Source organism: Ciconia boyciana, chromosome 21, assembly GCF_034638445.1.
Source record: "Ciconia boyciana chromosome 21, ASM3463844v1, whole genome shotgun sequence".
Taxonomy (NCBI): Eukaryota; Metazoa; Chordata; class Aves; order Ciconiiformes; family Ciconiidae; genus Ciconia; species Ciconia boyciana.
The window spans coordinates 3,744,194-3,771,386 of record NC_132954.1 but is presented as its reverse complement, the minus strand read 5'-3'; the positions used below and the strand labels follow the sequence as shown (position 1 = coordinate 3,771,386).

At 47.0% G+C, this 27,193-nt stretch overlaps 1 protein-coding gene across 2 annotated transcripts in view; it reads right to left on the bottom strand.

The window, feature by feature from the left end:
- Positions 1 to 26,498, bottom strand: part of WASF2 (WASP family member 2) — a 33,151-nt gene extending 6,653 nt beyond the window's left edge. The window contains exons 1-7 of one of the 2 annotated variants that reach the window (XM_072885445.1): positions 26,389 to 26,498; positions 9,597 to 9,750; positions 5,531 to 5,665; positions 4,852 to 5,005; positions 3,613 to 3,730; positions 2,343 to 2,473; positions 640 to 795 (exon numbers count right to left, since the gene is read on the bottom strand). In XM_072885445.1, coding sequence (XP_072741546.1) covers positions 640 to 795; positions 2,343 to 2,473; positions 3,613 to 3,730; positions 4,852 to 5,005; positions 5,531 to 5,665; positions 9,597 to 9,726 — 824 coding nt within the window. In that variant the 5' untranslated portion in view covers positions 9,727 to 9,750; positions 26,389 to 26,498. Of the gene's footprint in view, positions 1 to 639; positions 796 to 2,342; positions 2,474 to 3,612; positions 3,731 to 4,851; positions 5,006 to 5,530; positions 5,666 to 9,596; positions 9,751 to 23,099; positions 23,217 to 26,388 lie in introns of those variants that run through there. The other variant, XM_072885446.1, reaches the window with a different exon arrangement.
- Positions 26,499 to 27,193: the final 695 nt, after the last annotated feature.

Genomic DNA, 27,193 nt, shown 5'->3' with positions numbered 1-27,193 from the left:
AAAAAAAGCTGCTCTCTTGTTTCACCCTTTGTGTCTTGAGCCACTGCTGGACCGTAATTCTCATCTCTACAGATGACTGGAAGTCACCATTTCATCCGATACAAAGCAGCTGCCCTGAACTTGCACTGAAGTCTCGGGGAAGAAGTCAGCTGGTGTGCTCAAGTCCTTTAAATTTAACTACATCTACATCTTCAGCGCCCACGTCGTGCATTTATCAAAGATCACAGGGTAAACGGTAACAAAAAACAGAGGCGAAAGAAGCCGTCCTTTGTACAGCTGTATCAGGAACATAAGTCTACGTGCCCTGGAACAACTGCACTGGAAAACTCATGCAAAGGAGCCAGACCATTAATTGGGACCCCACTCTTCTAGAAAGTGAAATAAGCCCGCTCTAGTTCTCACCCAAGCCCATTCTCCTCTTCTGTACAGGAACAACGACGGTGGTTGGGATTTTATGGAGAGCTGTGCTGCCTGCGCCTCTGTCCCTGCCTGCAGTTGCACTTCCCCTCCAGACAGGAGCATTCTGGTTCCCATACAACACCCGTTAGGAAGTTATGCTGAACTATCTCAGCCTGTCTCATGTCATCCTTTTACACCACCTACTACTCCTTGGTGACAGAAGGGATCCCGTAGGCTTACCTAAATTCCACCGGGGGTGGAGGCAGGCTGTCATCTGGGAATGAAGGAGGTGGTGGCACAATAGAGTCAGTCTGCGGCGGTGGCGGGTAGCAGTTCACGTCCATGCTTTCGTTTGAACCGATGCTGCCATTCTGATACACCACGTTAGAGGGGTACCTGAGTGAACGCAAGACAAGCAATTTATTTAAAGAGTTCAAGGCAACATCTAAAGCTCATTTTCCCCCTCACTCACAAGAGCTTTGCCTCCTGGAAGGGTTAAAACAAACAACTGTGCAGCAGTTCAACCACTGAACAGCAGTGATGTTAACCATGTGGATGGAGCAACCTGCAAGATTTACAAATGAGGTTTTCTAGCAGAAATGGCTTTTCCCAGCACAGTGGGACCTGCCTTTAGGTGGGACCTTATCAACCACAACAGGACACACAAAACAAAACCTTAAAGCAACATTTAAAAAAGAAGTCTCTATTTCTCAAAGCATCCTATATGAAGAACCATGTACAGCTGTATTAGTTTGCTCTGCATAATTCTTTGGCTAGAATTTGCCCAGATGCTCTCATGTTTGTTTATTGCTACCACACACCAGAACAGCATGAGTATATATTTTAGTGAACAAGAAAACAACAAAATAAAAAAATATTTTTCTTAACATTTGATTACAGAAAAAACACTTATAAGAGTGTTTTGACCAACTTGGGCTTGAAGGACTCCCAGTTACATTGGGTATCATCAGTGGCAAAAAAAGAGGAGGTACGCAAAGATGCCAAAAAAATAAGCTTGAGAATAGAATCTCAAGAAGAATCCAAGAAACAGACATGCCATTAAAAGCAAGTATCCAAAGCTGAAATAGTACTGAAGGAAGAGACCACTCTCACGCTCAACTTTCAATAAGCTCATTTCACCATGGGGTGGTGGAACCACCCCATTCTTGGGGGCTCTGGACCTCAAGTGAATTCAAATGCATGAACATGCTTACACGAGAAAAGAGAGGAGCAAGAAAATGGTGCTGTTGTGCTGCTCGATTCCTCTGCTAGAAACCAAACCTGTTCTCCTATTAAACTAAAAGCAAGTTTTATTTTTAGCTGGAGAGTGTGATTTAAAGAGAGATTTTTCTTATATGAAAGGAAGCTGCAAGGAGCGAGCAAGCGAGAAGTGCATTGTGGGGAATTCGGTCTGCTTCCAGCCTTGCTAGTGTCAAAAGTTAAATGAATTCCCAAGCCAGAAGCGCTAAAGAGAGATCTGTAGCTTGAAATACTTGGATGGGGACAGCCCCCGCTTCAACTTCAGGGTGTGAAGAGCCATTTGTGAAATGTAACAAAGCAATCACACAATACCACCGAGATGCCACCCCGCTCCTCAGCGTAAGGCCCAGAGGCTAGGTGTGATGGGAAGGGCATCGCGATGGGTAGGGAGCCAAAGCTCTCAACACTTCTGTGCCCACAAGACAGGCAGCCGAGAGCAGACTTGCTACCGAAGCTGTTCCTGCCACCTTGTTCAAACCGTGTGGCTCCCTGATTTATTTAGCAAATTTTAAATCAGCAGACGGATTTACTTTGGAGAATCTGATTAGTGGCAGTATCGATCCGCACTGTGCAGCAGATCTGGAGAAGCTGCAGAGCAGGGTGAACTGCATTACAATCAACAACGCCCGCCCGCCCGCTCCCCCTTGCTGGGGAGCTGAACAGAGAGCCCCAGACTTGCTTACCCAGCAGGACCGTGTTTGTCCTTTGACTCAACAAATTCTTGTCCCATTTTCAGCTTCTCCCACTCTTCTTTCCGGGTTTTAATTTTCCGTGGATTCACATTTCCTCGGTTCGGATTCTCCTTTTTCTCTTTCTAAGGGAGGAGGAATGAAACAGAAGCCTTATTTTGCTTTAAACTCACTGGGAATAGGGAGGGATAGGACAGACCCGTAGCAGTTTCAAGAAGATACAGTCTCAAAGAGGGCTAGGATTTTTAATTTACTTTCCTGATTGCTGCAAGCTCCAAAGATCTCCCATACCAAGAAGGTGGAGCACAGATAGCATAAAAAAAGACAGACAGCATCAGATTTCCCCAGTGCAGCCCAGGCATGATGCCACTGTTACTCCCTGGCATGACCACCTTGAGGGCAGAGTGAAAGCTCAGTTTCCCACATCAATTCATTTTTTGGCCTCTGTGTCAAGACTGCCAAATCTCACCATCACCTTGCTGGTGTTAAGTGCTTTGGGGTGCAATATGGACACTTGCCCACAAAGAACTGGGCTTTAGCTAGCCTCACTCTCTGTATTCTAACAAGCCCTAAATCTCTCCTTTGTTTTTTTTGATTGAAAAATCATGATCCATCTTGATATTTAATACTCCAGTTGCTCAAAAGCTAAATAAAGTATGCTCAAACTGAATCTTTCATGGTGTAAGTTTCAGTGTTGGTAAACATGGGTCCAAATCCCCAGGCAACCACACCACGAAGTCTACCTGGTGTTTTCACGTAAATAGTTTTGTTAAGCCTCCCACTTGCCCCTAATTTAACATTAGGGCCTGGTTTTGCACTCCTGAAGGGACATTTTCTCCTTCCTTTATTCTTCCACAGCAGAATTTATTACACCACTCACACTGTGGTGCTGGGCCAGTGGGATTTGCACTGCTTCAACACTGAACAGATCCCTCTGCAACATCAGAAGTGCAGAAAAGACTCCAACACAACTTTCTCCCCTGCTGACTGCACCAGCACTATGTTTGAGGACTACAAATTAAGCCATTATAACCAAAGACGATGGCATTTGGAAAACAGATTAAGGGTATCTTTGTTTTCTTTTTTTAATTAACAAGGATGAGAGTAAACCAGATTAAAACTTCACTGAATTGATCCCTAAAGGGTTTAAGAGAGCAAACCTGAATTTTGGATAGCAATTTTGGAGTCCAAGATTCATTAACACTTCCCACCTCCTATTCTTCCCTGACATGCCTCTGTTGGCAGAGATCTCCCATTTCCTCACCCTATGTTTCCGCTTCTCTTTCATAATATCCTTGGTGTCCTGAAGCATTTTCTCTTTCCAAAGGTCAAAGAAATATGAAGGATCTGTGTAGAATTTAAGCGCCTCTTTGCCATCATCCCTAGAATAGGGAGGGGGGGGCGGGGGGGGGGGAAACAAACACACAAACAAGGACCAAGTCACACATTTGTTTGAAACCCAAAGAAAACACAAGGCACAACCCCAGATGACAGTTTAAAAGTCTGCAGTGAGAAGGTCAAACACGCTGCTCTTGCCTCTGTCCTCCATTTCAGACCAGGCAGCAGACCCACAGCCTCACTTGCCCCGGCTCTCCCACTTGCCATTGCTTTTGCCCTCACACAAACTCTCCATTACTCAGCACCTGAAGAGCTCAACTGCTCTGAACAATCACCAAAAGAGCAGCAGGTCTCTCACTTCAACTCCCACTTGTTTGTGTTGTATTTTAAGTGTGAAAAAAAACCTTCTCCAGCCCAGGAACCCTAAATCAGACCAGCAGCATCCTTGAAACTCATGAGTGAGCACACACACACACACACTCTCTCCTCCTACTTTGCAGTGCAGCCGCGTCTGGCAGAAGACAGCTGCCTCCAGCTATCTGTAATTACTTTTTACCTGTTCAAAAGATATTTATGGATGTGGGCTAAGTCTCTGTATTCTGACCCCCTTTACTTCTACTACCTACAAGATGAAATCAGAGCAGGACTGCTCAGGAGAACTGGTTACACAGCCAGTGTAGGTCACATTAGATGTCTCAGACCAGGCACGGAAGGCCACAGAAAGCATCTCCAGATCTACAGGAGTCTGCTGCACCCACCTGGGTGAGAGCCATTTACAGATGTACGCTCTGCAGTTTGCACTGCGGCTTTCTGGAAAGGAGCCACAGGGCTACAGAGAAGCACAAGAAAAATGCATCATCTGCACAACACCTAGCATGTTTATGCAGTGCCAGCCAAGCCTTGCCCCAAGGCAGTCACAAAAGTGACAGCAGGTAACCAAATATATAATTTTCTAGCTATGCTCATTTGTACAGCCCCAAAAGCAATGTTTCACATAATCCAGAGGACAGAGATTTCCTGGTGGATCTCAGTTTAGCAACTTGATTTCCCATTGGAAACGGCTACTTCAATACAGCACGGGATGGGAAATGACCTCCTTGGCAGGCTGGGAGGAAGAGGTACTCTGCAAGGGAACAAGGGGCCAAGAAGGTGTTGCCAGCCATACCTGTAGGGTGAGAGAATGTTGAGAGGTGGAGGAGTATTGCAGGTCCTGTAGGTTTCAAGGACAGGCACGGGGAGAGAATCTCTGTCAAAGAGCTTCTGGTCCTGAGTAGTGGAGCTTTTGAAGGCCTTCCTGGTGTTAATGCCTTGCAGGGAGACTGTAAGAAAGAGGAGAGAGCAAGTGAAGAACAGCTTGACCCAGGCCAATGACACTGAAGATCAAGTAGCGAACATCTGATTTCAGTTGGAGTTCTTGGCATGCTTAGCACTTCTTAAGGTCAGGTTCCTTTTCCCACAGATCTCTTGGGATACCCAGCAAATCTCAGATCATGCCGTGCCAAGATCCGCTGCTGTATAGACACAGCTCTCCCGAGACTTGCCGATGTGGTTTCAAACCCCCATGACCAAGGCTCAAGAAGCACACTGCTATCAAACTGCTGAAAAGCGAGTTTCCACATGGAGACTTGCTAACGAGAAAACCTAGACTTGGCCTGAAAGGCTATCCACATGAGCAGCGTGGTGCTTTTTCAGGAGGGGAGGAAACAGTCCCTCTTAGTCCAAGAGAAGACATTCCAACACCCATCGCAGCATCGTGCTCATTTTATGGCCATGAACCAACCACGCTGACTCAATAAGAATCTTTACCACGCTTGGTCTGCAAGGACTGTGCTCCACTCCATTACCTTCTTCCTCTTTGGGATCCAGCTGAGTGACTTTGACTTGCAAGCGGTCAACTCTCTCGACTAGAACGCTCACCCGAGAGGCAAAGGTGTTGGCTTGGGTAAACAACTCTCCAAATATGTCTTCTGCAAATTTACCTGGAATATTAAAGTGTCCACATTACCCTTGTGAGCCACATCAGACCATATTCAGTCTCCCAGCTTGTTTTCTTGAAGAAAGAAGAACGAAAGAAAGAACGAACCATGCTTCTTTTCAAGTTTGTCAGGGTTGAGTTTAACATCCGGGAAGAAAACGCTCTGTTCCACCAAAACCTGACATTTCCAAGGGATCTTCAAGCAATAAAGAAACAATTGAGACATACTTTCAAGTCATTATTAAAGTAACGAAATAAAGAGGGCTGACAACACTATACTGGTCTGAATCTGGACGGGTCTGTAAGTCCTTTAAGATTCTCTGCTGTTCTGTTTATTAGACAAGCAAATACAGTTAGATTTTTATTGCTCTGGAGAATCTCAAAGTCTCCCAGTCTCCAGCAGGCCTGCCTCCAGGGTAGGCACATATTTACAAGCTCAAAGTACTCTGGAACTAGAGAGCAGACCCAGTCCTTGATCCCAAAGCCTGATCTATAACCACAGACGAAAGCACTGACCCTTTTGTTCCTTCAGGTGGCACTGTCTGAAAAATTGATGCATTCACGTTTATTCTAAATCAAAACCAAAGGGGAACTTCTCAAACAGGGATATTCCCTCTGTAACAGCTTGGACTGCCCAGTGGGCTGCTATGACAAACATCATCCAGCATTTGGACTGCGAGAGTGCCTAAGGGCTTGGATCAGGAGCTCGCTGCACCACTTACAAGCGTAACAAAAAGATGTCCCCTGTCCTTAAGAGCTTAAAATCTACAAATACAACAAGAGATGACCACAGGTAGACAGAGGTGGGAGAACCAAAAGAAAACCAAGAACTTAGAATAAGTACTGTCTTTTTGTTCTGCTCGCAGGCATAACCCGAGACAGGGAGCCCTAACCACGCCGAGGACAACACTGATCAGAACAGACTTGGCACTGACAGCAGACATAGGCCCGTGGAGTTCCCACTGATGGGAAACATTTCCAGCCACGGCTGTTGAGTACAAGGCTGCTCCCAATAAGCAGTCTGGTTTTGAAGTGCATCATCATATGGTCAACAGTTTGTTCTGGAATCTGTTACTCCTGAAGATCCTCTCCGACATTCAGGAAAGGATAACCAGTTGGAAGCCTAACTTTAACAGCAATTTTGGAAAATCTGGTTGTCTGCAATGAGTCACACCAGAAAGACAAGCGTCCCTTCCACAAGGCAATGCGAGGGCATCCCCCAAAGCCCAGCTGCACAAATACTTTCAGCTATCTAAACTGACATATCAGCTACTTGTTCATACTCCCATGCAGCTCTCCTTACACTGCCAAGCACGGGGAACCAGCCAGGTTAAAAATCAACCTCCTCCACCCCTTTTGGTGGCAATGCCAGACTGAAGTGTTTATAGAAAGCAAATGCTGGACGTTAACTTCAGCTGACCTCCTCCTTCCACTCTCCTAGACAATACAGTCTCCACATACGCTCCATTAACAAGCCCAACCAGCTTTCCTCAAATCATGAGAGGGATTTTATTTCTGGAGACCTAAGGGCCAGGTAGCTCTTGCTATAGCCAGGTGTCATGAAGCACTCTCCGTGTCCAACATCAGCACCAGACCAGCTCTCCTATTTGACCAAAGAGGGTGAACATTTATCTATGGGATAATTTGATACCTCCCAGTAACAGTTCAAAAAAGAAAAGCTGTAATTTGGTTTCTACTTTAATGAGAACTGAAAATAACTTCTGAATTTCACAAGGAACTGCAACAAGCACTAGGGGAAAAAATAAAGTCTTTGGTTTGCAATGCTGAGTAGTATGTTTCAAGCATAAAATAACATATAAACAGCACTGGTCTTGACCGGTCTTGACCCTGGAGGGAGAAGGGATGGTCCGTATTCCCTTGCCTGTGTAAATGCACCTGTACAGAGTTATCATCCAGTATCTCGCATACCATTCTGTGTTTCATGTACACTTTTAGATGAGGTAAGGCAGAGATTAATTTTTTGGTTTAGTTACTTTGACTGCAAAAGTGCAGCTTACAATCAGAATTATCTTTGTCATGCACTGGCAGGAAGACAGACGGCATGATTTAATAGGTCTTTCCATCTTTAGCTTGTGGATTCTATAAAATCACACAGAAACGCGCAGTCGACTTATACAAAGTGCTACCAGCTGTGATAGTAACGAAGGGTAAACTCACTGGAATATGAAAGTTTGACAAGATTTATGTTTGCATCTTTGTAAAGAGACTGTGGTGCACTAGGCATGGCTGATTATTCACTTGACAGGGCTGTCACAGCCTACTGAACCTGCTTTACGTTCCCCTAATATTCACGTATGAGGAAGGAGTGGATTTATTTTTCAGAAGAGAAAAGGAGGGGGGGCAGGAGTTTGGTCATTTGGGTGCAAGCGTTCTGTAGCAGTTAGTCTAAATATTGCTTCATTTAAAATACTGCTGACCCTAGGGAAGCGGGGAAGAGACGGTGCTCAGCATTTCCTCCCCACCTGCCTCGCTCCCCTCTTACACAGACAAGCACGCAAGTGTCAGCAAGAGCCACCTCTCCCGAGTTTTCCCTCCAGCGCTCTCCTCGAGGTATCTGCGATTGGTCCAGCAGCACGCACCTCCCTCCCCACATTGCCGAGCGAGGCTCCCAGGGTACCTTCCCGATAAAGAAACCGGGCTGCAGTTTGGCTGCCAGCACTTCACCCTCTCTGACAAGGTAGAAGCAGAGAAGCTTTGAATATCTGAGCTGCACAAAGACGGTCTAAACCTGAAGGATCTCACCACGGCTCTGTCACACTAACCCACTGCATGGCTTTGGACTGGGATTAGCTTTCTCTGCAGCTGAGATTTGCACAGCTTTACTGCTTTCTTCCTCATCATTTCACATGCACGAGATGGATTTTACTCACACTCCACAACCATCTTGGCTACAAGACCTAACAAATGAACAACAAGGGCCAGTTGAATGCCGGCAGAGAGACTGGTCTTGCCTGTGCAGTGACATTTCTACAACCCAACAGAATGCGATACCAACTGGCAGCAAACACAGGCCCAGATTTTAGCAACAGCCATGGTTTTCACTGCTGGAAAGAGACTGCACCCAAACTTTCCCTGACACATTCACGATATGGCGGAAGACAAGGGGCTTGCTTTGCAGAGCAAGCAGAAATGCTTGCAGACACCACGGAGAAGCTGAACAATACAATAACTTGATTATCAAAGTCTTGCTTCAAGGGCAGAGGTGGCTAACCAGAATCCAGAGCATTTCAACAGACTAAGGAGTCATCCTGGAGGGACCACAATTAACTCTTTGGTTCTCCTATGGCACATAAGGCCGCATTTTCCCTTCAGCCTTTACGAGGCTATTGGTCAGCCCACTGGAGAGCTGAGCTAGGCATCGCTACCATCGTGCTGCCATTTGAGCGAGCAGCCCCAAACCCCCAAAACTCCAGAGGCAACGCTTGGCTCAGACTCGGGACTGTGGGTCTTGCAACACAACAAACAGCAGGGGCAAACAGGCAGCTTCTGCGTGTGCGCTTTAATTATCTTTCATTAAAAATAAGACTACTGACACACTGTAGATTCAACACAGTCAAGCTCCATTTAGTAGCGCGTGCAATTACAGGCACATTCTCTGACACAAGATCCTGGCTGCTCGGAGAGCCTCCCATTTTACAAGCCTGAGTTGTGCTCCATCCTTCCATCTGCAGTTTCGCTGCAGCCTCTCACACACGCACGCACACATACACCCCCCCCTCCCCATTTTCTCTTAGATGGGAAAGGCAGTGGGACCAGGGATATGAAATTAGCATCAGATTTCTTTAGGAAAACATTTTAGCATTACCCAGGGAAGGCAGATGGGGGAGAAATAGGAACATGAGAGTAGAAAGGGAGCTAAATAAAGAGCACTAGCGACTCCTGAGGGCAACGCGCAAGCTCGCCATGGTACTCACTCAGGCTGCCCAGCTGTCGAATGACATTTGCCAGGGTGATGTTGGTCATGCATTCCAGCTCGCTTTGAACGCTAGGCAACGTCTGACGGCACAGGTGCCTTGGCTCAATGTTCCTCGTTACTAACGGCATGGTGGACCTGCTTCAGGCACTGTTCTGAAAGATGAAAAACAACCCAAAAAAGAAACAGGAAAGGATTACTCAACCGCAAATTCCAGGCACACCAGAGCCATGGTGTTCGTTTTTCCTGCTCTCAAATGGCTTTATTTATAAGCCTTCTTTCCCCCCTCCCCACCCTTATAAAACTGGTTCATCAGAAATAAAGATCCTGCTGTTCTATGACTTGCAGTGACAGCAAAGCCCCACCAGCTCAGGTACAGAGGCAGAGATGGAAAACTATACATCTTCGCCCACATGCAAGGTGCTGCTGGCATTACCGCAGCCGTTATTCCCTTCCTACCCATCCGCCGCCTCTGAGCAGTCTCCTTCCTCCCGTGCTCGCGCACAGCGTCTTTGGCGAGTCTTACAAGCTCTTCTTCAGAAATATTTTAAGCTTGCAAGCAATAGGTTTGCTTAAACTGAGAGGATGAAGATGGGAGATGTTAAAAAAAAAAAAAACACCAAACCAAACCCAAACCAAACCCAGCTTCTTCCAGCACACCAAAGCATGCGTGGTGCCTCTCTCCTGGAACGGCATAGACAGGGCACTCCTGAAACAACAGGAAGCGCTTGCAGCTGACCAGGAAACTTTCTGGTGACTGTTCCTTATCCTGCAGGCTGCACCCCTCTTCCCTTGGGAAATCGCCTGGGGCCAAGGTTTACACTGGACCATTGTTTTCGTGCTACAGCAGTTTGATGATGAGGGAGCTCTAATCAGGATGCGGGACTAGAGCGTGCTCAGAAAGAAGTCAAGATTGATTGTACAACAGTCAGGACAAACTTCCAGTTCTTTCTTTAAAAAAAATTAAAAAATTAAAAAAAAAAAAAAGAAGAAAACATAAGTGTCCGGAAGTTATGCTTTTGACAGAAAACGCTTTTATGTGCAGGTCAGTGTCTTGAACTAACAAAAATCTCCTTTGCTAACAGGCCGAAACGTTGAAGCAACAAACAGCTCCCTCTCAGATCGTCCACCTCCAAGAGAGAGGAGGAAACTTGGGTAAACAGCTCAGAACAAGGAGCATGACACATGCCCGAAATCTTTAAGACTAAGGGAAAGCAAATACATCCCAACTTCTTGATTAATTTAGAAGGGGAAAGAATCACTTTTCTAGGTCAGCTGAGGAACAACCCAGGAGAAGCAGCCAGCTCCCATGTGATAGGCATGCTGATCTGCTTGGGCTGGGTGTAAAAATAAAACAGGAAGCTAACAGCTTGGGGAACATGGCTTCCTGTCACCAACAGCAAAAACCCAAGAACCATAAAAAATCAGCTGTTTGCTCTTGACTTTGAGCCACCCTTTGATAGTCTCTGTGGCAGCTGGCAGCTTATCTTTGAGGTCCAGGAGTCCTTCCTGGATGCTTTTCTATCAGGGTGTTAAGAGGAAGAAGTGGGCATTATCCCTCCTAATTACCTCACAAGCCAGATTTTGAATTGCTAAATTTGACCCATTAAGGCAGAGGAGTTCAAGAGCCTCAGCATACCGGGCGCCCAGCTATCTCCCAGACAAACAGATGTAGGTTGCCATTTTGCAACGCCTCTACGCAAGGGATTTTGTGTGCTTGTCCCTGTGCAAGGAAAGCGTCCCCAAAACCATACACCTTATAGAAACGGGGAGCGAGATCTGCTTCCAAATAAATAAAAGCAGAGCCTCTCCAAGGACTGAAGCCCATGTTGTTCTTCACCGTGTCCAAGCACTGCAGCAGCCATCAGGAACCGCTGGGATATTTAAAGAACAGGGTGAATGAAGGAAGGACTCTGACCTTCGCTTCTAAATACCCCGTGTTTTATCAATTACAGCCCAAGCCCTACAATCTTTTGTCAGCTTTAGCGCTTTATGCCAGACAAACTTTCCCAGCTCCCCCCAGACTGCAGTCTGCACCAACAAGCAGCTCTCATAAACAAGGCAGCATTTGCAGGCTGCCTGCATCGAGCTTCTCCCCCGTGCTTCCCCAGGGCTCGGCCAGGGAGCACAGGCGGGGGGATCTGCAGAGCCAGAGTGGACAGCCCGTCCACCAAACCCAGCTGGAAACCTTCCAAGGTGCAGGACAGACAGAAGGAAAACAGCAAGAAGAAAAATAAGCCTGTAAGGGGGAAGAGATGTGAGCATGCATGTATAAAAAGAGACCAAAAAACCCTAAAGATGATAGGTATGCTGGGTCAGATAGACACAGGTAGCACTAATCTCTGCAAGTACGGGGAGAACAGGGCAGAAAATGGAGTAGTGCCCCAAATACCCAGGAATAAACAAAGGTTCAGAATATGTTGTCTATACACAGGCCCCCCCCCAAAGTGTTTGCCTTCAAAGCATGTCTTGAAACTAAAAGCAAGGAGTAGTGGTGAAAGTCCCTTTTTTTTTTTTTTAATAACAATGGCACAGCACACGTACATTATGAATTTGCACCGGTGCAAGACAGCAGAGATAAGGGCTAAGAAAAACACTCCCTTTATAGCCTGGCTCATCCTGCCAGCCACCCCCACCCTCCCAGCACAGCCTGCCACACTCCACTGCAGAATCAAGAGTTTCGCCCTCGTGATCGCTACGACAGCCCTCCTCGCAAAGAGTACGGCAGCACCGCTTCTTCCCAAGGCGACGGGACGGCTCTGCGGCTGCTCCTAACACCAGGCAGGATCCAGCAAGCAGCAGTCAAACTAAAAGACGAGATTAACCCCGTGGAGCACCAGAGACGAGCAAGGCTGGGAGGACAGGATGGGCTGTGGACAACCACCCTTCTGCTCTCGCAGCAGCCAGCGGCCTCTGGCAGAAGAGGCATTTTTAAAGCAAAATTTCCTCTCCTCTGAGCGGAAGGACAAGGAACTTCAAGGTTTCAGATGTTTTTGTAGGGTGGAGGCAGACAGATAGGAAATCTGGGACCTACAACCAGAGCCTGGTGCCAACATTAGCGAAAAGAGCAGTCGATGCCCCCACAAGACGACACTTCACTGTTAGACCTTGGTTTTCCCCATGAGTCTTTGGAGGATAGGTAGAGAGATAACAGCTAATGGGCTCCTGTAAAACCTTCATGCCTCATGAGTAGGTGGGACAAAGATTAATAGTCTGGATTGGAAAATAAGTGGTGTATTTCGAAAGCAGCAGTCAGGAGGGGCAGAAAATCAAGTGTGGAGAAGGGACAAGGTATGAGAGCAGAGGGAGAAGGAGGAAGCAAAACACTGGAGACAGCACAAGGCATACAGCTGGGGGCAGGGAAGAGACACAGTAAATGAAACAAGGAAGGGACAGGCCTAAAAAAGCTTTCCAGGAGGCTCTTGCTTTTATTCTCCAAGAGAGTCATTAAGAAACCGATTGACAGCACGCTACCAGCAAGGGCCATCCAGAACCACTTTACTTTCAGTGGTCAGGGCATGACAGCACAGCAGTCTTCCACCCCAGCTAGTCAGACTGGTCATCAGGCATTAGTCACTGTCACGTAACTACCGCAGACCATGTATTATAACTAAATCCTACCATTCAGAAGCAAGTTAAATGAATTGCGAGGCCAAAAATCCTTATCTTTCAGGCAAAGATAAGTGTTTCCACTTGCTTATTAATGTTGAAGATTAGATTTGTTTCGGTACTAGAGCTTGGGGTGCATATGCTGTTTTTAAGAAGCTGCAAGAATGGCATGCTGTGGGCACAGAGGACCTGCCCTGATCCCACTGGAGCGGGAGAGGAGATCAAATATATTAAAAGAAAACTGCCTCTAAGAAACAGAAAACTGTCTGCAACAGATTTCTAATGAATATGAAAAAAAAGGCAGGCATCAAATTGAAACACAGTGCTAGCTATGTGAGGAAAGAAGTTAAGCGATCTTTGCTGGTTGCAGAGCACGCTGGTTGGGAGAGCCGTAAGGAAATGGGCCGACACTGAAGTCAGTCGTGTGCCAAATCCACAAACACTGCTGCATCAGTCGACATTCAAAATACTCATCCTCCCAACTGCCGTGCTTCACACCTTTCTAAAAACAAGAAGTAAGGGCTTTTCTTACGGTAACAAATGATTTTTCTCTCCCACTTGAATCAGAACCTTCCTACCTGCTCACGGCAAGCATTTCCTCTGAAGTCTCCAAGTCACGGCTTGAATCAAAGAAGGCTCCAAGCCTTGTTATGACGGCAGTGACTAAAAGCCAAACCATCCGAAAAGCCCAGCTTCGCCCCGTAGCTCTTTTCCCCTCGCCTCCCCGCAGCTGTACACTGCCCCACCTCCAGCCGGGCATTGCCAGAATTCCTCATAATTTCCCCTCTCCCAAAATGCTTACGCGCGTGTTGTCGAGCCCTGGCCCGCTCCACAGCCCCGTGCCGGCCCAGAAAAAGTTTGCTGAGCACGACAAAAGCCCTGGAAGCTGAGCTCACCGCTCCTACATTCCTACCGATCTTCCAGCCACAACTGGCACCTCGTTTCCAGGATTCACCGGACTTTTGCTCCCCATCACCCTTCCTATCAACTCCTGTGCTTTCTCACCGCACGCACCGTGGTCTTGGACGCCTTGTATTTCTCCAAGAAAGCGGGATCCATGTGTAGTGTTTCTTCGCATGGCTGCCGATCTGACACCCCGCTCCCTCCACAATAAGCTCTCCCCTTGAATGCCTTGCTTACCAGTTTTTAAGTGGGTTCTGACTTTGGCAATTATTTCTGTAAATACTCTTGAGGCACTGGGGAACAAGCGTGGTGCAACAGGCCCGTAAAGGGGGGAAAAAAACACGACCTGCGATTTTTGCCTTTCCAAATACAGTACTTTGAGCAAAGCACGAGGTAAATTCAAGGTGAGCGTGCTGCTCTAAGATTTCTTATCAGCAAGTCATCGACTGCTCTCCCCATGAGCTCTGCTATAGCAGATCACTCAGGAATCCCAGTTCTGGATTAGAATCAAGTACAATTGGTTTGTTTCAAACAAGAACTGCCAGTCTATAAACCCCTCGCACAAAGCTGCGTCTTATTGACTATTTTTAATAAACAGGGCTGGCACAGTAAAATTGGACCATTGTTACGAACAATAAAGGAGACAGACTTTGATTAAAAGTATTGAGAAGCAATACAGGGACATTTTAGGATTGAGTATTTGCTTTCCAACGTGAGTTCTGTCAACTGAAAACAGCAACTCGGAGCAAATACTCCTTAACAAGCAGTTTGGAGCAGAGCAGAAAACAGCACTGCACAGCAACAGAGGAACCAGCCTTTTTTTTTTTTGTACAGCAGGCAGATAGCACAGTCAACACCATGGTGCAGAGGAGAAGGCAGGCAGGACTACAAGGTGAGACGTGTGTATGCAATGCACACAAAGAGGTGTAAATAACAGCCAAGTTGGAGGGAGAGATCTGGCAAGGTTCTTCTCACTGGTATTTGACCAGCTAGCATAGCATTACTGGGAGTCACCTGGGTAATTCCCCACTCAATGTGACACACAACCTCTTAGATCAGGGACCATCTGCAAATAAATCTGGACCCCAGCAGTGAGATCATCTGTCATAGTGTCTGGTGTAGCACAAAGCACCTAAGGAGGACAGAGCTCATTTTTGGGGAAGGGGAGGGAAATTAGGCTTGATTTTCAAGTACATCAGGGTGACCAGTCACCCTGCTCTCAGCAGGGCTTATAAAATCCTCTGCCTGGGCACAAACAAGCACCATAGTCAAGGAGACCAAGCCTTCAGCTAAGCGCCTTGGAGAGCAGCGTTTAGGAGTACCCATCGGGGGATTAGACACACCAGCAGGTTTGGGAATGAGGGAGGAAGGAGATAATCAGATCTGAAATTCCCATCAGTATGAAATGAGACTTAACTCAGTAGCTTGCCAACGCAGACTGACTGTTCTTTCTAATGTCTGTGACAACTCTGCTTCAAATTTCAAGCTTCTCTCAGCAGTAACTACTCCCCCATGTAGCTGTAATGGCCAGAAAGAGACTGGCTTTTATGTAACCCCAAAAGACTAGCAGAAAGGGAAGCAGCAGCCACACACACTGAGAACTGGAAAAAAAAAAAAACTCAGCAGAAGGCTCTGCTGAGTGCTCAGGGCTATATCCAAGCTCACAATGCAGCCACAGAGAAGTGGGATGCAGCAATCAGAAATGCTACAGTTCCACACTCGGAGAGAGACCTAGCAATCAGTGCTGCATCCGAGCAATAGGGAGTGAAATTATAGAGCAAACTGCCATGTGATGCCACAAACTACTCCATCCCGCCAGCTGTAACAAGTATTCATTCCCAAAAACGCGTCACAGGCTCATCTGTCATTAACAGCCCAGCCTGCCAGCAGCTGAGCAGGAGTCAGCAGCAAAGGGCAGCTGCAGGGCTGCTTCTTTTCACAGTGGTCTATTCTCCCCAAAAGCCACGGGGGAGATGCACGGGTAAAACGTTGCCCACCATCTCTTACCAGCCGCTAAGATGGAAAGCGCAGGCTGCATTTTCACCCACCATCGCACAAAAGCTTTCCTGAAGCAGGATCTACTGAAAACACGAGGCCTTCAGGAGAACACAGTTAGCCGATCGCAAAAAACCATACATAACCCCTCTGTATATTAATAACCCACTTCAATCACCAACTCAAGAACTTTGCAGATACGATCTGCTGGCGTTACGAAAGAGGTGTTTCAGCAATAGAGTGGGGCAAGAGCAGCGCTGCACATTTCCACAGCGATGTTCTGACACTCGGAAACGTCGGCCCTGATCTCGCAGAATAACGAAGCATTGTACAGCGCACTGTGGAGTCCTTGAGACAACAAACATCCAGCCCGCCCAGTTCCCGGAGTAAAAGTACTCTTTTTTTTTTTTCCCCCCTCTCCAGTCTGCTGGCTCTGAAAAATGCAAAAGAGGCTCAGAAAGCCATTTTCTGTGTTTTTTTTGTCTGGCTCATGCATTATCGTCATCATTTACTGCCCTCAAGGGGATTGCACAGGTGTGACTGAAAATTTGGCTCTTCCTTTTAAACTTTTGTTATCAGCTTTACTGAAGATGATCTTGCTGGAATAAATGCCAGCCTGCTCTCCTGGAGAGGGACTCGCTTGAAGCTGCTGGCAGAAATCAAGCTGGGGGTGGAAGGATGGGGGTGTCACTAACGGGGAACATACAGATCCTCCTAGCTTCTGTTGGAGTGCAAATACAGCCAGCAGTTTGACCTAGACTTTTTTTTTTAATTCCTAAAAAACACACCATTGCCCTAATTAATGTTTCCATTCATTTAGCTGAAAACAAATTAAACAAAGAGGGTCACCTGGTGTTCCTAGGTGATACAGGCAGAACAAATGCATTAAAATAAAACTCTAGAAGGGATGTGACAAGAGAAAGGCAGTTTAGCTCAATTAAAGAGAGCTGTCACAGGGATTTGATTCTCAGAATACAGAACTATTGATTAAACAGGAATTAAAGCTCCAAAACAGAAAGGTTTCAAGGTCTTTGCTGTGAGGATATACATCAGGAGAGAGGCAGGGCTCCTTCAGCTCCAGAAGAGCTCTGGCTTTGTTGCTTCCTAGGAAACAGAAGCAGCAAAGGGAGCAGAATGCTTTCTGTTAAACCTATGAATAATTTTGACAAGGATACAAGGTCAGTGACAATACAGAGTAGTATGACAAGCTTCAATCAACAGGTAGCTTTGGCATACTCAGGTACAGAAAACCCACTATAGGTTCTCAAGTATTTTAGGAGTATGCAGGGAGAGGCCTGGTCACTGGGCAGGTTTCAGTCCATTGGCAGGAGGTCTCCAATGACACCAAACCATGGTCCAGAGTCGATGAGACTATTCAAGGAATCAGTCTCAACCTGTCCCAGGAGATCAGACCCCTCAGCAGGAACAACCACCGAGGTGAGCAGCCACAGCAACCCAAGAGAGAGATGTCTACTAAAATGGGATTGCCACTCTGCCCCAAAAGCCAGTCCTCAAAGGTCAAGGTTGAGGAGCTTTCATTGGCAAAGTCATCCCTTTGTTTCTGTCCCAATGCAGGCAAAATCAGCTCTGGATAAAATCACAAGATTTCATTTTCCAAGCCTCAAAGTCTGTAACAGCACTGACTGGGCTTCAAAAGGTCTTGACTAGGAGAGATGCAATCTAGGTGGCAACACCAGCAGCTTCATTTGGAGGTACTGCAGGTACCCGAGCCTCACGCTGTCGCTGCGGGGATGCCCGCGCAGAACCACAGGCCAACTTCTGAAAATGGTGCGCGGCTGCTAAAGCAAACACCGCTGAATCGCTCGTTCCCAGGCTGAATTACTGCTAATGAGGATAGCGTGTTTTCTTCCTCTCCTTCACAGCAGCCTCCTCCAGCAGCAAGAGGAAAGGCTTGTGCCTGTTAGCACTAACAAAGCGCTTGGTGCAAAGCGCAACTCTCACAATACATCAGCACATTTTCATTCTAGGGCAGCGCTCGGTAATTAATACGGAAAGAGAGGGTGTGGTTTTTTTTCTAAATGACTTATTCCTGAAGTCTGAGCATATTTTAACCTTCCTTTTCAGCAGATAAACTCTGTCTCATTTGCAGCTAAGCTCAGCCTCCCCTCCTTTAGCACACACTAAACTATTTTGATTAATGAAAGAGTAGGAACAAACCAATTCCAAGTGTTTTCTATACAGCTCAACTGCTCTTTCAGTTTCAACTCACGCCTAGATAATTATATCACAGCTCTGAGTGCCCCCACCCTTCTGCTGCACTTGGGGAATACTGGAAAGATAAGTCTTTTCTTAATTATTAAATGTAAATAGCTCATTAAATATAATCCAATTACTTTAATTGTAAGAAAAAGGAAGTAATTACAATATGTACATGTATTCTTGCCTGAACAGTTTTAATATCTTAAATGAATCTTTGCAGCATTAATATTTTAAGTTAACCTTTGACACAAGGAAAAAAAAAGACACTGAATCCCTGATATTTTCCAGAAGTGTTAGATCTGCTGGGATTTCTGTCACAAAAAAACAAGAGAACAGCCTTGAGCATCTAAATTTAAGTGGTTTATGAACAGCGTCTTAATAAAGTCAAAATAAGACATGGGTTTTCTATTGCAGAGCTAAAAAAAAAAAGATACACATGATGCCACACTAAGACCCTGAATATGCATTTTGGATCTCAAGAGTCAAGTGAGATGGGCACTAGCATGAACTCAGGAGAACAGGCAGGGCCCCACCCCACCAGTACTGAAAGCCACCACGTATCGGGGTTTTCCAGGCAGTTCTCCTTCCCCGTGCCTACGGTTTGTCCCGTCCGAGGGTGGGAAGAGGAACCAGGGCTGGGGGAGAAGGGGCCTGCCCCATGTCTGGGGTTACCCAGTTCTTCCATAGCGGTGCCCAGCAAGGCGACCCCACAGAAACACCAAATGTGGCACAAAGCCATCTGTGCAACGTACGGGCACGGCACACGATCCCAGGCTGCCATTTGGGATTTGCAGGCAGAGCTGCAGGAAGCTGTGAGTAGCAGTCTTCTGGTTTTGCTCACCAGCATGACAATCCTTGGACTCACTTTCTCCATCCGTGCAGCCAGCGGGACCAAACAACCTTCCAGGCAGACTTCAGCAAGGCCCCACTGTTTCAATCACCCCCCTGGTCTGACAGAGCAGGGTCAAATTTCAGCTTGGACGTGGTGACAGATGCCTGTGTAATCTCCTTGGGACAGTCAGAAAAATATTCTTTTTAAGCTGTAGTTGTTTCCATTTTGCATGTTCTGAGCCCAGCAGTGATCTCACCTTATGTAATCTACAGTGCAAACTCCAGGCTCTGGACCATCCAAAACTATTTCAAGAGTGTTTGAAACCATCACTTTATTGAAGCGATCTTTTTGGGAGAAGAGAGATTAGACCGTATTAGGGATGCTAAAGATGCAAGTCTTTATCAAAGCTCACCGCAAGGTCTATAATAAGCTGCTTTATGGAAACCTCTCATGTGAAGCCAGACCCTAGATGTAACCTCCTTGATACAATATTGAATTCTCAATAGCAACCAAAAGGCTATTTTGTATAAGTTAATTACACACGTTTTTGATTTAGCCTCCAAAAGGGAAGCGGCCAGTTATTTCATGCTGCCCTAGACAGAAGGTAAAGGTTTTACACAAGCTGTGTTTATAGCTATATGCCTTCCTCCAGCAAAGGATCAGCTCAGCAGCTGTTGGTATTGAAAGAACAGGATCTGGGTGTGTGCACGGTTCTCTCTCGCCTTTTTTTTTTTTTTTTGCAGCTGCAAGGCCAAAACCATAAGAGCGTGTGCTTTTTCTTATGGTGCACAAAAGCAGGGTGCCTGAAAGGGAACTCGCTTCCGCTCTGGCAAGCACTCAACGAACTATTTGCTGGACTAAGGGGTGGTCGGGGAACTTTCACCCATCCATTCAGCCAGGGCTGCTATTCCCCCTCCCTCCCAATTAAATCCCATTTTTTGCACTCCATGCATGAACCGCAGCTACACCAATACATCAGATATTGTGGCTGATAGCCTTCTCTGAATGCCACTTAAAGCCCTCCAGTGCAAAGCTGCCTGAAAGCAAAGCATCATTCATTCTTTGAGCAACAGAAAAAGACTTTTGCTATACAGAGACTTGAAGTAAGACTCTAAGAAGTAGGAAAAGGACATCCAGTGAAAGAGGAAATGAGAAATTAAAACCACATTCAGTCTTATTAGCTGTAATACAATAGGTCAACAAAGTACTTCGCAAAACTCCACAGCATGTGAACAATTTATGCAGAAGTCGCTCCCATGCGATCAGTGACACCAGCCCGTTTGGCTATTACGGAAAAAAGCAAAGATTGTCAGCGGCTATTTTAAACAGCCCAGCTGGGAGGGGAGATGGCTGGAGATGTTACCTCCATGCCTTGCAGGAGAGTACACTTACAAGATGAGAACGGGAGGAATATTCCCCCTCCTCCTTTTCCATCTGAAACATTTTCTCTCTCTAGGGATTTCCAGCTTCTTATAAGTGAAGCCTCTTTGAAGTACCGCAAAGTGGCATTGCTCATCATTTCAGTAATGACAGTAAATAAGCTCCAGTATTTTGTTGATCCTTTTCCTTTTCCTTTACAAACAAAAGGTCAGAGTCATTAGCCCAGTTTTATGAGCGGGGAGAAATGGAGGCTCGGAAGAGGCAGGTTGTTCTGTAACAGCATTGGAAACATCAGCGAACAAACAAGACCAGAAACCCTAAGCCACAGGACTTAAGAATAGCCTATGCTAGGTCATCCAGCCTCCAGATAAACCAGCATCCTCTGTCCATCGGTGGCCAGACAACAGATGCGTAAAGAAAAGAGCATGAGAACAAGGCAAACACAGAGCAACAGTTCTCCCTGCTGTCCTTCTCCACGTTGCAGCATCCCACCGCACCTTAAGACCACGCGGAAACAAACCATTTAATTGTCCTGTATGGATTTCACTTCCATAAACTGCTCTCATCAGTTTCTGAACTCATCTAAACAGTTGGCATCCATGAAATCCCAGGGCAGCAAGCCCCACGTTTATCATGCGCTAGGTGAAAAGACGCTTCATTTCATGTCCTTCACTTTACAATTAGGAGATTTTAATCTCAAATCTATGTGTGTGGCTGCTTCATAAACGATTTGTTCAAATAAATGCATCACCATTCATATTAAACAAGCGCCTTCCGAGAAGAAGGTTATCTGGCTGCATCAGACAACACAAGAGAAGCTCTCAATTCTTATTGAGCACTTTCAGCACAAACCAAAATAGTAAACTCATGGTTTGGGTTTGATTTACAGCAGCAGTAAGAACAAATTATTTTTAGTGGACAGCTCTTTGTGTGTCATCCATCCCATTCTCGACTGTGCACCACTTCTGATGGTAACGCAGGAGAATCAAAACCTCCAAGACAACAGGTCACTAGTCATCTCAGAGCAGCTCCTCTAAAGTGGTGGCACAGCAACAGCCTCCCATGCAGAAATTTAAGCCCTCAAGAACAAATGCTAACTGCTGCTGCTTCACAGGCGTCTCCCTTCTTCCTCTCTTGGCATCACAGCATCCTCGAAACAACCACTTCTCCCCAAAACAGGTTGGGATACTGCTCTATAAGAGGGATGACACAGAAGGCGTCGAAGGAACAGAGCAGGTTGCCACTGACCCCCTTTGTGGGAGACCAATTGAGATTCCTGGTCCTTTAAATTTTCTTCATCAAAGCCCCTGGCAGATGCATACTTGAGATATGTCTGTGCTCCACCACTTCTCCAGTAGCAACATAATACCAGAAAGCTTTACTGCGATTTCAAGAATTAGGGTAGGATCTAGAGGAACTATTTCCCAGGCCCATTACTGCAGCGAAGGTGAGCTCGGGAGGGAGAACGTGATTAACGCTTTGCACTGCTGCTGCGCTGCTTGCTCAACAAAAGAACGTGGAAGTTCATGTTTCAGTTCGTCTCGGAGGGGACCTCCCCCCTACTGCCTTCCAGGCAGGGGAAAAAAAAAAATCCTGCAGACCTTCAGATGGAAAAACAAATCTTACATAAATCAGAACCAGGCCTGAATCCGATAACCTTCTGTAGAAGCTCCTGTTAGCAAACACACCCTTTGCAGTGAAGCCTGATCAGCAGCACCGGTAGCCTCCCCTCCTCAAAAAGTAAAAACACGGTCTTTTTATTAGACAGAGTTGCAAAAATACAAAGGAAGTAAATGTCACCGGGGTGGTTCTGTTCTGAGCAGCCATTTGCTTATTACCCAGAAGCCATTTCCACATGCCTTTTTTTAAATCCAGTGTTTATAAATACCTGAAATATTTAAATACATGTTAATCTGCAGTAACCGGGGGCCCCATCTCACAAATCTTTACCCTTGCACAGGGAGAATAAATACTCAAATACACAATTTCTTACTACAGATCCCATTAGAAGCAAGAGTGCTGCTGGAAACAGTAACACACCATAAGAGAGGCTGGGAAAATAGTTGCGTTTTGCTCTCCTAGATTTCCGCACAGTGAAAGTGTTACTTTTGGTTTGCCTCCTGTGCATTTTGCATAGCATTACTTTAGAAACTATATAAAGGAGCAAGCCCAGCGCCAAGCCATCAGAGTGGCCTGTTCTGGCTGTTTTAAGCCTCAGATGACGCTTTTGGCGGTGCGTGTTTTTGCCGGGTGCTGGTGTCCCATTCTGTATGGGGACAGCAGGAACTTTATACACAACACATGCAAACACAATTGCTATTCAATCCTTTTCCTGGTTTGTGACTGACTCGTGCAGCGCACGCAGCAATGTATTTTGCTCAGCTGAATGACCAAGGGCTAAGTATTATCATCAAACCTAGCGGAGACAAAACAGAAACCTTACATTTAAAGTTATTAAACATTTGAGTCCAGAAAGCCCACAGAGAGAAACGATCTAGAAGGATTAAAGCCAAATCTTACACTTGTTGAAATCTTCCTTATTACAGTCTGTCAAAGAAAACTAACCTGATTTTGTGGAAACATTAATCCCAACCACCTTCTTTGTTCTTCTATCATCACAAAAAAAAAAAAAAAAACAGGAGATGGATTTGCAGCTGTAACTATATGCATATGAGGCAATCACTGAAGTTTTAACCCCTCCACCCACACTACGTGATTATCTAAGCTTTGTGAATGAAATCAACTTTTCCTAGACCAGCCCTGAAGAATGAGATATATTCAAAGCATGCTGAGAAACTGGGTTGGTAGTTATCTTAAAGGTTGTATTCTTTTTAATGAATCACTGCTCACAAATACCTTCTGAGCTGTAACTTAAAAATACACCATTTCTGTTTGGTGTGTCACATTATTCATAGGGAAACCAGTTTCATACTCTGCTTAAAAGAACTTTACTATTAACTCATTACTTCAAACCCCAGCAGTGATATCTCTAAAGACATGAGGGCTGCAGGTCCAGCCTCTACCCTTCTTCAGTAAGACACTCACTTCACGACACCACATTTCAAGTAAGTCTTGTACAAAATAAAGTAGCCAGAAACACCGTATTTCTTTCCCCCCGCCAGCCTTAGCTTTCATCCTCCTCCCCACCCCCCAGCATAGTTCTGTAAAACCAGAGCTTGAAAGATTTGTTAGGAATGTAGACAGGACAGACGCTGCTGCACTGCTGGTTTTTTGCAGGGCTGGGGACAGGGATATGGGAATGGTGAAATGAAGCAGGGGTCTTGCTAACGTCACCGTGCAGCGGCTTGGAAAAACCCGATCAGCAGCAGACAGCTTGGAAAGGCTTTATCTTCATAGCTGTGAAGAGGAAGGAGTCTGACAGGCGTGAGCCATCAGAAGGCTGGGGTTTTGTTTTTTTTTTAATTACAAAAAGTCAAATCTGGGGCATTTACTTTTTGAACTTGTTACCAGACAGATAAAAAAATCACATTTCTTTTTAAAAGCAGTGAAAATATGCAGTTTAGGGAAAAGTTTACATTCAGCTCACCCCTGGAAGTTTATCCTCTTACAATCCATACTTATTGAGTACAGCAAGGTTTCACCCTGTTTCAACTGGGCTACACAGTGAGCTGATAAACCTGCTCCCCTCCCCAAACAGAACGAGGCTTTTAACCAAGCAGAAATCGATGCTTTGGAAGGCAGAAGTCCTGGGTGTGATCCCCACCATCACCAACCTGCCCAGGGACAATACTGACAACCGTAGCTTGACCAACGATCAGAATTAGGTGGGCCTCTAAAGCTTAGGTCAAGCTCTCTCATTCAAACTTTATGTTTTCAAGCACAATCCTAAAAAAAAAAAAAAAAAAGAAAAAAAAGCACAGAACTGGAGTGCCTGGCCTGCTCCACCCCACTTCCTGGATAAAGCTTGTCCTTGGCTGTGAATGCCAGTGGATTTTCAAAGTCACTCTATCAACGTGCTGTCTGTGTTTTCAGTGGGGAGATGTTAGCTTTGGTTTGATTTTAACTAAGTTTTGCATTAAACCCTGTATCGGTTTCTATGACAAACACCCACTCAAGGTCAATAAGGGGCAAATCGGAATGAAAAGTGTCACAACACAGCATTTTAAATTCCTGCAGCATTTAGTACCAACTGATTCTGCAGATGCTTAAAATGGATGGAAAACATAACTATTCCCCTTCCTCATGTGACCAAGCATACAGACTTTAGTACTTCCCATAAAGTAACATTTTCCATCAGGTGTGTCACAGGGGAGCACACGCACACACCCCCGGCTGGCTTCTCACATCTTTTACTTTCAACTTTGCCATCTCACAAGTCTTTGGGAGGGACATGCAAGTGTGAGGGTTACAGAGGGCTCTATCCATTATTGCCCTGTCTGCAGCAGATGTGCTTAATTAAAGGGCTTTTTACCATTATTAATATAATTTCACATCCACCAACTTCTGCAGTGCTGAAAGACTTTCAGTGTTTTCTAGTGTCTTATCGAACAGGCCTACTCCTGGCATTAACGCATCGTACAGTCCCACCAGCGGTCTGATCTATGTAAAGGTGCCCAATTCTGCTGTTGTTACTAATGGAAGTAAAACAGTAATGCCAAATGTGAAACTTTTGGCAGGAAAAAAACATATCCTACCATGGGAAGGTCCTTGAGGTCAAATAATAGCTAAGAGGGAGGAGCTGCAATCTCTTACCTTTCTCCAAAGGACACATGCTGTTTGTATCCCAAAGGAGTAACCCCAGCACACACCTAAATGCTGGTGAGATACAACCCCAAGGACATTCCCTAACAACTTACTTCTTCTCTGGAAGAAATATGGTCTGAGGTCACCAGCAGGTCAGTGCGTTTGACCAAACTACCCGACCATATCCTGTTACACCCTTCAAAGCTTCCTTTCAGAGAGTGCCTAGGGATTTAATATTGGGGAAAACATTTTCCAAAGCATGCTACAGCACCCACGCAGTCTCACCCCAAGTAGTTTTACATTTTGTGTGCCCATAATTAATAGTCAAGGGGCTTACACACATCCTTAAAGTGTAGCCAGACATACGGAAGGGTGCACCCACTTGCGGGGCAGGAAGACAGCCAGGAGGGAGAAGTCGCTTTCACAGCAACACTGCATGAGCGCAATCACCAGAACTTGCACCGACGAGGGCAGACAGCTCACACCCAGACAGACAGACTTCGTACACAGACACGCACACGTTTGCACAAGCACTGATGTCAAACCCAGACAGCAAAGGCTGCAACCAGCCTGGAAAGGGAGGGACCCCCCTCTCCCAGCACAGCACCACTGCCTCTCCCTTAGAGGGGACCCTGCAGCACCCCCCCTTCTCCCCAGCTCCCCCAAGCCATTCCCTGCTAAGTCAGACCTCTGTAACAGCCCCGGGACAGCAGATACCAGCAAGGCTTCGGGAGAGCCCAGCAGACCGGCATTTCCTTAACCCAACACAGGGCCCTGTCCCCTCCCCGGCAAGGCCAGCCCTCTCCCTACACCCCTGCCCCTCCGGCCAGCCGCGGCCCAGGGCACACACCCTGCACTGAGCCATGGCCCCTGGGAGGGGCTGGGCAAGTGTCAGCCCAGGGATTAAGCTATTTCCTTCTCCTCGTCCCCAGGCCGGGCCCAGGCCCGCCCCAAACCCCCCAGCCCGGGGGCACCAGGGCCCACACCAGCCGGGGACTCACTATGTGGCAGGAAACAGTGCCCGGCTCAGCCCCATAGCTCACTATTTGGCAAGGGCCTAGCGGCCCACCCCAGCGCCTCCGCCTTTCTCCCCCGGGAAGAGGCGACCCGGGAGGCCCGGGGAGTCGCCGCTCGCCCCTCTCGTACTCACCCCTCTCCGCAGCTGTCCCCTCCAGCCCCCTCGGCTCGTTACCACCAGGGCGGGCCAGCCCGGCCGTCCGCCATTCCACAGCTCCCCCTCCCTGCCCTGACTGAGCCTCGCCCCGCCTCCTCCCGGCCGCCGGTCCGCTGCGCCATTGGCTAGCCAGCCAATAATCCTGCCAGTCTATTGGCTGCGCCTGGATGTCTATCAAAGCCGCCCTACGCCACTAGCGTACGAAACTAGAGCAGCAGCAGAACCCCACCCAAGCGGGCCGCGCAAAGAGAGTAAACAGGGAGGAACGTACCATCGGGGGGATTAGACGGGGGGATCCTCGCACGGCTTTGGGACAGATTCCCGGGGCAGAGAGGAGAACCGCGACACCACGCACAGCCACGACATTTCCAAAATATGCGTCTGGGTCTGTGAGTGCCTGAGCTCGATATTCTTCCAGGTGGCTTTGGAGGAAAGGGATCTCTGTCTCTTCCACCCCCACCCCCCCTCCGGCGAGCCTCCCTTTGGTGTTGCCTTTCGCCTCTATGGTCTCACGCCCTGCGAGGAAAGTTCCACCTGGGGGAGCGGGGGTGTCACTCCAGGGCGGGGCGGGGGGCAGAGCTGGGTCGGGGGGCAAGGCCGTGGGGTCAGGGCCGGCAGCTATGGGGCAGGCTATGGGGCAGGGAGTGGGGGCCAGGACTGTGGGGTGGGGGTTAGGGGACAGGGCTGGGGGGGGACAGGACTGGAGGGTGGAGGAATGGGGGGGCTTTGGGGAGAGGTGGCAGTGGGACAGGGCGCTGCAGGTGACGGGGACAGTGCTGGG